Genomic DNA, 12042 nt, shown 5'->3' on the forward strand with positions numbered 1-12042 from the left:
CAGCAGTGAAAATTAATGGCTACTGTGATATGTCTTCTGCCATGGGGTGCTTATAAATGGAGAGGAACCATGAATGGCGAAGGTTACCTCAATCCTGCCTCATGTTTGCATTGTATCGAAAAGATTTGCAGCCTTTCTTTTGTGCCTCTGCAGATCATCATGGACTCCAATATCACCCAGCAGGCCATGAATGAAATCGAGACACGGCACACCGAGATCATCAAGTTGGAGAACAGTATCCGAGAGCTGCACGACATGTTCATGGACATGGCCATGCTTGTGGAGAGCCAGGTGAGTGGTAACCACAACCCACTTCGTAGGGAACCACAAGACCACACTTAGAAGTCTTCACTCTTCTAGAGTTCTGCAGTCTGGCTTTTCCTTCTCTCTTAAGCACTCAAGCACTTAAAGCACTTGATGAAACTAATTTCTCTAACTGCACTAATCTGGAGGTCTCTTTCACACAGTGGTCCTGAAGGGCCAGGCGAGAAGATGTGACCTAATTCAGAAGCCGTTTATGGGTCATTCAGACTGCTAGTACATGTGCAACGTCACACATTTAGCAAAGGGACATTGTGTCTTCAGCACAGCACAGGAATCGGGTTGGAAAAGCTTAGATTGCCGCTGAATATCAGCGGAGCAATAAGTAATACTGTACAAAGTCGAGTGTAGTGAGACTTCAGAGAGAAGCATCCAGGGCCCGGGGGTGACTAACACGCATGACAAACAGTTACTTACCAGTGTGTCTGCCTAACAATAGCTGAGATGGATCCATTTAAAGTATTTTAAATAGTAGTGTACTGCAGACAAAGTGGTTCCAGACATGCTGAGAGAAAAAAGTTACGATCGATGTTCAGTCACTGACTCGTCATCCACCTGTAATTCTTATACGTTGAAGTTCTACATTTATTCATTTAGCTGAGGCTTTTCTTTGAAGAGCTGCAATATTATCAACGAATATTTAGCTCTTGCATTTGTACAAGGCAGCTTACAATGCTAGACAGTGCTAGACAGACTGCACTAAAATCCCTACAATCTTTCAACAATTAATTCAGCAGAGCAATGTTACACACTCGCACACCCACACACACTAAGGGCAATTTAGATGTCCCAGTTCACCTGAAACATGTCTCTGGCACTTGGAGGAAAGCCACACAAACACTGGGAGAACAAACAAACTTCACACAGCCTAAGGTGGAATCAAACCTATGTCAGGATGCACACCCTACGATAAGCGAAGCACCAGTGTGTCATCCGTCCGTCCGTCCATCCATCCATCCATCCATCCATCCATCCATCAAGAATTGCTTGTCCAGTCCAGGGTCATATGGGCCAGATTCTATCCTGGGAAATATTATGGTGTGGGGCAGAGTACACCTGGAACGAGGTGCCAGTCCATCACACCGAAGACAGCAGTGCTGTCTGTTTTTATTCAGTTTTCTCCTTAATAGACTTTGTCTGTGAAACAGGCACTATGGTTGGTATGGTTGCCCAAGGCTGTGTGTGTGTGGCCTTAACATGTCTGTTGGGGTCTTTATCAAACTTTAAAAATGTTTTAATGTACTTCTGGCCATGAATTATGCATGATCAATTATTTAAATGAACTGGTGGGGGACAGCTCTCAGAATGTGAAAGTCTGTTAATGTGACTGTGCCCGATCTAGGCATCACGAGGCCTGGCACGTCCTTAATCAGTTTGGCACACTTTATCTGACTGTCGTGCAAGTTTGTCCTTGCTGTCTTGCCTTTCTCTCTCTTTCTCTGTCCTCTTGTTTTTTCTCCGTCGTCCTTGTCTTCCTTTCTCTCCTCCTGCCCCTTCTTCCTCACGCTTTAGCAGGAACTTTAGATCTGAGCTGCCAGTTTTGGATCGGCACTAAACTCCCCAAGGTAATCCGCTCTTGCTTCTCGTGCGTGTGTGTGCGCGTGCTGTCGTGACGTGTGTTCACGGTGAGGAACATCGGTGACCTTCAGGCATCAAACACACATTTGCTGCGTGAAACACCATGCGTCTGTGATCACTGATCACAGCAAGACCCGAGTGTGCAGTGTTCATACTTTCAATAACTACCATTACTTTACGCTACCAATTTCCAGTCTTATGTCTTCTGTATACCGTCCTAGGCTCAGCGGTATAATTAAAAATTAATTGGTTCAGCTTTATTTCATTTGTACAGTAATTGACCTGTTGCTCAAGAAATTCTTAATTTCTAAAATTTGGATCGATTTCCCAATAATGTGGTAATTGGACAATATGTCATTGTCTTATCTTTTAAAAATATGATAAAGAGATTGCCGTCAGCATGTTGAGTAAATAAGAACTAATTATTTAAGAGGATTTTGAAAGTGAAAGTGTGTCCCCAGGAGCCTGAGAAACACTGGTGTTTCCTGTTATTATATTTCCTGTTAAACTCCAAGGCACAGAGGAGGTCAACACACACACACACACACATACATACACACACACACACACAGAGAGGCACAAAATATCCCTGTCTCAATTTGAAGGCAGTGTGTGAACTCTGAAAAAACCTTGTCACCCTAACCCAACATTATACAAGTGGCATATGGAGTCTCTCCTGCTGGGGGTGGACGTTGCAGGAAAGTACAATGAGAATTAGACACGTTGGTGATCGTAAAGCCCTTCACTGGGCCACGTGAAGATCGCATTGTGGCCTTGCCGGAACTCCTCTAATGTGATAAGAGCCCGTTGAGTCACCTCAGGCGGATGCAGGAAGGACGGCCGGCGGACGCGTGCTGCTGTGCCGTGGTCGGGCTGAGAGTGGGAGAGCAGACGGGGTAACACAAGGAGCGGACACTCAGAATGGACCACAATCATTCCTTTTCACCTGTCACATGAACAGAGTGGCTCAGAGCCCAGTCAAAGTGGCTCCAGTCATTCAGTGTAATTTTCCTGCATTCTCCCTGGTTTACCTCCGTTTTGCTTTTCCATTTCGCCAAGATTAAGGAACCGTAGAGGTGTCATTCTGAGAGCTTGGTAACCATGACCCGCTGTCCTACTGTGGGAGTTCCACTTAGAGCAGCAGGCCATTGGGTCTTGTTTATCCCGCTTTAAGAAAGGTTTTTAGCTGGCTTCCCGCTTGGAGGTATGTGCTATTAGAATGGTCACGATTTCCACAAGTTGCGATACGGTCCATCGCGCAGCTCTTATAGGCGCTCTGACGGTTGAGGAGTTGGACTCATTACTGAGAGGTTGTTAGTTCAGATCCCAGGAGGAGGGCTGCTGAAGTACCCTTGAGTGAATAGCCTCAGCAAATTGCACCAGTCTGATACAGCCAAAAATCTGTGAAAATTGTATCTTTTGCAAATTGCTTTGAATATAAGTATCTGATTGATAAAAACATGCGGATATTAAACATAATTGAGGAGACCGGTGGCTCAGAATGATGAGTTAGTTGATTAAGTGAACACTGAGCTTGGCATTTTTTGTGCAAACATTTCGTTAGCCATCGAAGTGGCATTGTCAGCACACAGAAAAGGAAACTGGGTGGGAGGAGTGTCTTCGCATAAGTTATGAGGTAACACCGATAGATGCACGGTCATGAGTGGCTATTGGGTTCCCTGCTGTCCTTGACCCTTTGCCGTTGACCTTTTTGGGTTTCTGGATGTTTTGATCCCGTCCACCCAGGCTCAAGCTCTGCTGCAGGAGCACCTTAGCGCTCACCAGCTCGTAGATAGCGTTCCATTCTTTGTCTAAATTGAATGAACCCGGTTTGGAGAACCAGGCTTCCCGAAACTCCTTGCCTTTTCCACATCCGGACTGGCTCAGAGCTCTCAGACTGTCTCAGATGAAGGTGTGCGTGGTGTCAGCGTCATGAACTGAAAATAGTGGCAGTGGATCATGTGTCATCACTGCCAGCTGATGTTCGTGTGGCAGGGTTCAAAGTTTCCTGCCGGTTCAACCCACAGAGGGATGCTCACAGTTCCCGCGTTGTATTCTGTGGGTGAAATTCCTCTTTTTGAGGTTCCCTGTGGTCTGCTTCAGGTGCGGGACTGTGGTCTGCAGTCCGTTACATGGTTTTGCACGCCACCCCATGCGGATGCAGCAGTCTAGACGTGACCTTAGAGACTTCTCCAGTGTATGGTGGGCTGATTTGGTCAGTAAACGTCAGGTGTGGATGCATCCCCTGATGAAGGTGCATGGGTACCCATTCAGACCGAATACATCATTTAGCCGCTTTTTGTCAGCGTTACACCGAGTCTGTGCTGCAGCGGGTTTGTGCGCAACTCAACAAAGTTTGAATGTTTTTTGCAGCGCATTGTTTCATTAGCTCAGGACCTGGTCGTGTGTGTGTGTGCAATCTTCCTATACACTGATGTTTCTCCAGTGCTGCTTTGCACAAGGAGATCCACAAGGGTAGACTGTTGCCGATTTCTTCCTCCATTGGGAATCTGATGCCAGATCCACACTTTTTAAAGTCGTCTTGACATACACGTAGCAAATCAAATCTGCGGGCGAATTTTGAAATGCCTTTTTAACTTGCGTCACCGCTTCCACCACTAGTATATGCATAATGAATCTGAATAATCTGTACGACAGGGGCAGGTGACAATATGCTAAATTTGCGGATTGTCTCACTAGGTTTTCTGCCCTGGCCCACAGGGGGAGTTGGTGAACAGCATTGAGAAGAATGTGCAGAGCACAGAGGACTACGTGGGGCAAGCCATGGAAGAGACAAAAAAAGCCATCCCCAAGCGGAAGGGAAGTCGACGGGTGAGTGGCGGTGAAGGCGGTCACAGGCCGCCCCTCCTAAATCCCCCTCTCTCTGTGTCTCTCTCTTGGTCCGCCCCTCTGTCTGTCGCTCGCGTCCTGCGCCGCATGCGCTTGGCAGGGGGAGATGATTGACCGCATCGAGTACAACGTGGAACACTCTGTGGACTACGTGGAACGGGCCGTGTCGGACACCAAGAAGGCGGTGAAGTACCAGAGCAAAGCGCGGCGGGTGAGTTTGCGGCTCCGGTAGCCGCACGCATGCACGTTGGTCGAGCGGCACGCGTACGATCGGACATTGACGCGTCCCCGGGCTTGACGGTACCATAACCCTTATAACCCAACGGGACCAGTTTTCCAGGACCGCTCCGTTTTTAGAGCGGAATGCAAATTTAAATCTGAGGATGGAGCTTGTTACGCTTGTATCTCTTGTTACGAATATTGAAGTTGTGGATTTCTGAACATGCATATATCTTACCACTTTATTCTTTTGCTATTATCATTTCCTTGGGGGGGGGGGATGCGGTGGCGCAGTGGGTTGGACCGGGTCCTGCTCTCTAGTGGGTCTGGGGGTCGAGTCCTGCTTGGGGTGCCTTGGGACAGACTGGTGCCCCGTCCTGGGTGCGTCCCCTCCCCTTCCAGCTTTACGCCCCGCGTTGCCGGGTTATGCTCTGGCTCCCCATGACCCTGAATGGGACAAGTGGTTCAGACAGTATGTGTGTATCGTTCTCTTTGCCATTCTAGTTCTTAAAATTCCCGAAAATTTCTTCCTATTGTAGAGCGAAAATTGCCTGCGTCTGTTTGCTGCTAACGGTTGGCAAAAAAAAATGCTTGGTTGTAATAGAAATTCTGAGCGTCTCTGAGCTGCACAGGAAGGATTTAATTCAGTATTTTTAGTTATTATACCGGTATCTGAGACTTTTATTGGAACTACCCGGTGACTAAATAGAGGTACCTGTCTGTTCTTGCCAACATTTAAGGTCAAACATCTTTTAGTACATTCTCTCCACGCAGTCCTCCATTATTCTACAGCTTACTTTCATTTCTCTACTCCAGTATTTGTTTCCCACGCCACCTGATGCACTGGAGCGACACAGCACTGTCTCGCATGTATAAACCAGAACAACACACTGAACAGGGGGTTGTGGACATTGCATACGATTTATTTTGAGTTATTCTAAAGTTGAATTAACTTTAATGTTGCTTCATGATAATAATAGACAATAAAATAAAGCGCGCTCCTCTTCAGCGGGGGCGCGGTGGTGCGGCCGGCTCGGCCAGCTCCTGCTCTCTGGTGGGTTTGGGGTTCGAGTCCCGCTTGGGGTGCCTTGCAATAGACTGGCGTCCCATCCTGGGTGTGTCCCCACCCCCTCCGGCCCTTTGCCCTGTATTGCCGGATTAGGCTTCGGTTCGCTGCGACCCCACTTGGGACAAGCCGTTTCAGACAATGTGTGCGTGTGTTCCTGTTCACAGTGTACCCTGTCTCACACCCCTAGTTCCCATGATAGAGGAACACTGACACTCCACACTGTATAATGTTGATGTAAACAGAATAAACAAATTTAACAGGAAATATGTGATAATTCATTGTAGCTTTATCTGATGGTTTTAACAGAACCTAACCTGTGAATAAATTGAGGGGTTATGCTGTCTCATTAAACTTTTATTGACTGCAATGTAGTGGTTGAATTTACAAACAATTAGTTAGGCTTCTGGTCCCAGTTGTGGTCGTAAGCTGAGATACAAGTCTACTTAACTGCTTCGGCGTGTATCTACGTACACTGAGTAATTCTGCTTCTGGAGTCGTCTGCTAACTTTTCTAGATGGCCGGTATGTGAGTAGCGACTGTTAAAGCAGCACCTTTGAGGGAATCATACCGGGCACTCTTCTGGTTGCTGTGCTTGCTAAGCCTATACCCCCCCCACCCGCACACCCACCCTCCACCGTGTACCTTCCACAACCATTTTCTCCAGCAGATCTTCCTCAACCAATCTGATGGCCTCTGCTCCCTCCAAATGGCTCTGGAATTTCCATTATCAGTCCTTGGCGGACTATAATAAGGGCAGGATTGGCTGATGACCTCATCTGTCTTTTGGGCCAAATGAAATATTCAAGACATCATTGCACGCCCCTCACGCTAGTCTCTGGGACGAGATGAGACAATACTGCCACCCTTAGGTGGTAAAATGCACTGCATGCCATTAAAGGTCCTCAAGAGCCACAGTTCATGCTTTTAATGTTCCCCTAAACCACCTTTGTGCTTCATCAAGTGGTACTTCTGGTTAAAGTGGTAAATGTGATTAGGTTCAAGGTTGCTGATGTGGTTGCAGTGATAAGGTGTGGCCTCTTGAATATTCTTCTGAATTATGAGAAGCATGGAATGCGACTGGTTCTCCGCCTCGGCAGGACAGCAGCACTTGAAAGTCCTCCCAATCGTAGAGGTGCATAAAAGGGTGCGCTGAACATCTGCTCTTTTGTCTTCCTTTTTCTCGCAGAAGATGCTTCTGATTGGGTTGTGCGTAGCCATGTCTCTGGCCATCCTTGTCATCATATTGACAGCCTTGCTCAGCTAGCCAGCAGCCCCCAGGAACAGCCAACTGTATGGGGCAAGTCAAGTCAAGAAGAGTGTAGAGGTGTGGAGAAGGGAGCCTTGAGAGGTCTTTCAGGGTTTTATTGTGGTGAGCCTAAGGAACAAGCAATATGACTACGAAGTTCGAGTCCTGTTCAGCTTGACGGCAGGTTGACATGGTGTCCTCCTGTTCGGCCTTGCAGAGAAGCTCAGAGGAAGGCCAGATGTAGGAGATGTTGAACTGCATATCACCGTACTTGTGGAAGAGCTACACTGACTTGACACACAGTAATCAAGGAGGCATTGGACGTGCAGGGCAGAGTCTCCCTGCCTTCAAGCGTCGAATTCTTACAGCAGTTGGTTTTCTTACAACAAAGACTTTGCCAAATATACAAGGAACTGTCACTAACCAGTCTCAGCAAGTGCATTTGAATGGCTGTCTAGTTACTGCCTGGTAAATGTACCCAGAACCCTGGTCCTGACTTTGTTCAGAAAGCATGTACAGGCAGTCCCCGGGTTACGAACGTCCGACTTACATACAGCCCGTAGTTACAAACCACCCCCCGTAAACCCCACTATATTAAAAATTCGAGTTACATACAATGATTCGTAATAACAAACGGGTGAGACTTTGTGACACGCATCAAAACATTGCGTGTCTACAGCAGTTTGTTGGCTCGTGGGCAGGGCACTTGAGCCCGACGTAGAACAAAGACTTGGTTCTTTTCAGTCAGACCACGTTGCTGTTAACGACGACTCGTGTGTTACTGTATTTGGCTTTAATTATTTTTTTTGTTTGTTTTTACCCTCCTAACCATGGCACCAAAACATAAATATGATGCAAGTGATGGTGATGCGTCAAAGAAAAGTAAAACAATCCTGATTGAAACTAAAGGGGAAATAATAAAGCGAAAGGTGAAGCGCCAACAAACACTGGAAAAGTGAACATTAAAGTTTCTTTAATGTTTTGCATGCACACAAACTCTCTCTCTCTCTCTCTCTCTCTCTCTCTCTCTCTCTCTCTCTCTCTCTCTCTCTCTCTCTATAGCCGTTCACTCGGCTATAAAAGACACTTCTCACCCTCTTCCCAGTTGCAGAATTTCACTCAACACAACCCCCCTGCTTTCTGAAACTTACTCTTCCAAGTTCCCCAGTCTCATTACACGTCTCTTTGATAACGACCACCCACCTTGTCCCTTGTCCACAATTTCGGATCCTTACCTCTATCAGTTCGCCGATCGACCGACTGACCGTTAGCTCGTCCCCAACCACAAGAACACGTCTAGTCCTTCGATTCTGAATAAACGATCCTGCACTTGGGTCCGGCCTCCTCCGTGTCCTCTCTTCATCATGGCAGTAGTAACATTTATTATCTCTTTCTACATCTCTCTCTCTATTAAATACTGTAGTTACTATTATTATTATTATTATTATTATTATTGCTACTGCATTGTTATATTAAATATGTTGTAGTGTATCCGGAAGTGCTTCTTTAATCTTTTTTATGCATAGAAAGGTACACGATATACTATATACTAAGACAAACATTCGACAAACTGACGTTAGATAAGAACCGTACCTAACTGTTCTGACTTGCATACAAATCTGACTTAAAGACAGACTTTGGAACAGAACTCTTTCGTAATCCGGGGACTGCCTGCAGTTCTAACATAGGCTGCTCTAATTACCATGTGCTGAAAATGAAGAGAAGGATTATGGTACCTGCACTGAGTAGCCTGGTCGTCTCACTGAACCTTAAGTATGTTGGAAGAGGGAGCATATGTGACCTTTCATGTGACCCCTTGCAGAGGGTCATGCTTTCTCTAGGATGTTGCATGTTGATGTGCATGCAGCTTGCTCAAGCAATGTGCTGTAGAGATATTTTTATTTGCCCTGACGTTCATTTTTGTATCCGTTGTTTGTGAAAATGTCCAACAAAGAAAAAAACCTAAATAATTCACTGCCTCGAGAAAGAGAAACAGCCTGTACTACACAGTACTCTCATTCAAAGGCCTGTGTGTAAATATACTGTAAACACGCAAGATTAAAATTCAACAGATCCAAAGGAGCATTTAAGGTTTTCATCATAAAATAAAATACACGTAAACTAAATAAAATACGCTGAGGCAACTCTGAAAGTCCCACACTGTGTTACAAGCTCTCGCGTGTACATTGTATTAACATACAGTATATGCATGGTTTCAGTATGAAGGTTTGGAAAATAATAAACATTTTTCTACTGTGTTTTAACTCTTGTTTTCTTCTCCTATTTTCATGCTTCCTGGAATTTTCTGATGTTCAACCCTCTGTTTAAACACTTTCTTGTTGGCCACGCAGAAGAAAATTATGATCATTATATGCTGCGTGGTCCTGGGCATCATCATAGCATCAACTGTCGGGGGAACACTGGCTTGAGACCCACAAACACACATACGCACACCCACACACACGTACACAATACACTGCATACAGGAGCACACACGTGGGTGAAGGCACAATATTCTTCAGCCCAAAGTGTGATCAGAGACATGTAACATTTGAAGTGGAGGAAGTATTTCATAGGCATGAACTCCGTTTTGTAAACATGTGGTTCTGCAATGTGTTTTGCCTGGATGTTGTGTGTTTTTCCATGGCTAAATCCCTGATTTTTTTTTTTTTTTTTTTTTCCCCCCCCTCTTTTTAAGTTTATTTTCACGAAATTTATCAGGAGAAAATCAGCATTGCCCTAGTTCCAACTTTAAAGTCATTCATTTAGTTTCTGCTGTCTAGGAATAAAATTGCTCCCTTTCTCAAAAACATCCAGGCCCTGGTTATTACATGGCTCCTTGTCAAGATGCGTGTGTTTAGTGGTTTTATTGTTGGCGGAAATGGATCTAGTGGCTAAAGCAGTACTTTGGGCAGCAGATGAAGAGACATCCCCTGTAGCTACAGTTAGGTGAGGACTGTTGGCAACTGCAGTCTCCTGCAGGTAGGACACTGCAGTGGACAGCCCTTTCCTGAAGGATATTTTCATACAACGGTAGGTCATCAGCAGGTCTTCCAGGCCTGAAGGTGGGAGCACCTTAGACTCAACATTTGCATGGCTTCTCGTAAGGTTATCAGATGTGGTAACGTCGTTCAGCGAAGAGAGCTTGGTGAAAATTTGTACCATTTTAACGATTGATCAGGGGCAGCTTATGCCAACCCTGCCACCTCAGACCAAATGGGACTGTCCCAGCCGGGATCCGTTTCTCCCGACTTTCTTCCGATGCTGGTTCTTTCCGTCCATCTAGATTTCTTAATGCATCAGTCTTTCCCATGCTGCCTTACTACTGATTTGTTTGAGCATGTGGGTGCGTACGTGTGCAAAGTGCACGCACGTGCATGCGTGTGCGTGCATGGCCGTGTCAGTATGTCTGGTGTATGTGCGTGAACATGTGAGCACTTGTAACAAGCCACCTGTGTCTCCGTTTTGTAGAAATGGTCTCATAACCTCCTGGAAATTGATCCCTAGGTGCAACATGCCAATGTGTGCAAGTAAAACACATCATTATTTTTCCAGTTGTTTTGTCTGCAAAGTCAAATTCTTATCTTTCTGTGTTTAAACAAAATACTGAAGAAAAAAAAAAAAAAAACAAAAAAACTGAATAATATATTACCAGTATATTTTGGTCTGTGTGTTTTAGTACCATTGAAGCCAGTGGTCTAAAATGGTTACCTAGTTGAACTGTCAAACTTGGACTTTCCTACAGCTTGCAAAATTTTAAAAGAAGCAAGAAAAATCAGCCAAACTGGCGGCGTGTAAAGTTAAGCTTGTGTGAAAACAAAACAACACTGGCCACATCCTGTGGGTTTCTCTCCCCAAGGCATTGGCCACATATGCAGCATCTTCTCCATTGTTCTAATAACCTGCAATATTCAGCAGTCTGGACTGTGCTGGGAAGCCAGATGGTCAAGATGGCCATCAGATCCGCAGTAGAGGTCAGCAGCGCAGGTTAAAGGTCTACTTACGCAGCATTCCTGCAATATTCACACTTGTGTATCCAGCGCTAGGTCATCTTCATTGCGGTTCCAGCCACAAACTCTGCATGGTCTTCCTTTTATTTTCATTCTCCGGATTATTTGTCTCACCATTCAGAAAGCAGTGGTGGATCACGCTTCCCTCTGCTCGATTACTAATGTGGGTTTCTCTTTAGAGCTATTTGTGGGGACCGTTTTGTAAAACCTGTTTTTGTCTGCTCGTGGGGATTACGGAGGAGTATTTGTCGTCAGCAGCACTAAGATATTATTACCTTAAATCACAGTGAAACGTTACATATTTAGTGTTATGGGCTATAGTTACATACTTTTGCATAATTTTAAGTGCACACATTACTGTTTATGTTCCAGTTAATGTTCTTTTGTTGTCCTCAGCTCAATTTGTTACAAACATTACAAATATATACCTTATATTGCAATATATATTTGTAATATAAAAGGCCCAGCACTTCAGTTCCGCTTAACCCTGGTTTTGTTTGAATCCTGTTTTAGTGTTTGTCTGTGGCATGCATGTTTTGTGTGGATGAAGGCCAGAGATACAAGTCCGCTACGTTTTGGTATCAGTCCAAGCTGTGCCCCGTCGTTGGGGGAAGCTGTGCCTGCAGCAAGGGAGTGTTGTATTAATGAACATTTTCCACATCACTGTTTTGTACAACAGGAATGGTAACCTCTAGTGTCAATTAAAAACATTCTGATGACCAACCTGACAGTCTGATGCATTATTTAGA

The 12042-nt window shown here is 45.3% G+C and overlaps 1 protein-coding gene across 5 annotated transcripts in view; it reads left to right on the forward strand.

Annotated features, from left to right (window-relative positions):
* Nucleotides 1-12016, forward strand: part of LOC108922457 (syntaxin-1A-like) — a 62313-nt gene extending 50297 nt beyond the window's left edge. Inside the window, exons 8-11 of one of the 5 annotated variants that reach the window (XR_001965136.2) lie at nt 154-291; nt 4850-4960; nt 7224-7406; nt 7501-7860. Coding sequence is in view for 4 of the 5 variants with exons in the window: in XM_018732590.2 (XP_018588106.2) it covers nt 154-291; nt 4621-4863 (381 nt within the window). In the remaining variant the exon portion in view is untranslated. Of the gene's footprint in view, nt 1-153; nt 292-1833; nt 1887-4620; nt 4961-7223; nt 7861-9634 lie in introns of those variants that run through there. The other 4 variants (XM_018732591.2, XM_018732593.2, XM_029255707.1 and 1 more) reach the window with 4 other exon arrangements.
* Nucleotides 12017-12042: the final 26 nt, after the last annotated feature.

This window comes from Scleropages formosus, chromosome 10 (assembly GCF_900964775.1).
Source record: "Scleropages formosus chromosome 10, fSclFor1.1, whole genome shotgun sequence".
Classification (NCBI taxonomy): domain Eukaryota; kingdom Metazoa; phylum Chordata; class Actinopteri; order Osteoglossiformes; family Osteoglossidae; genus Scleropages; species Scleropages formosus.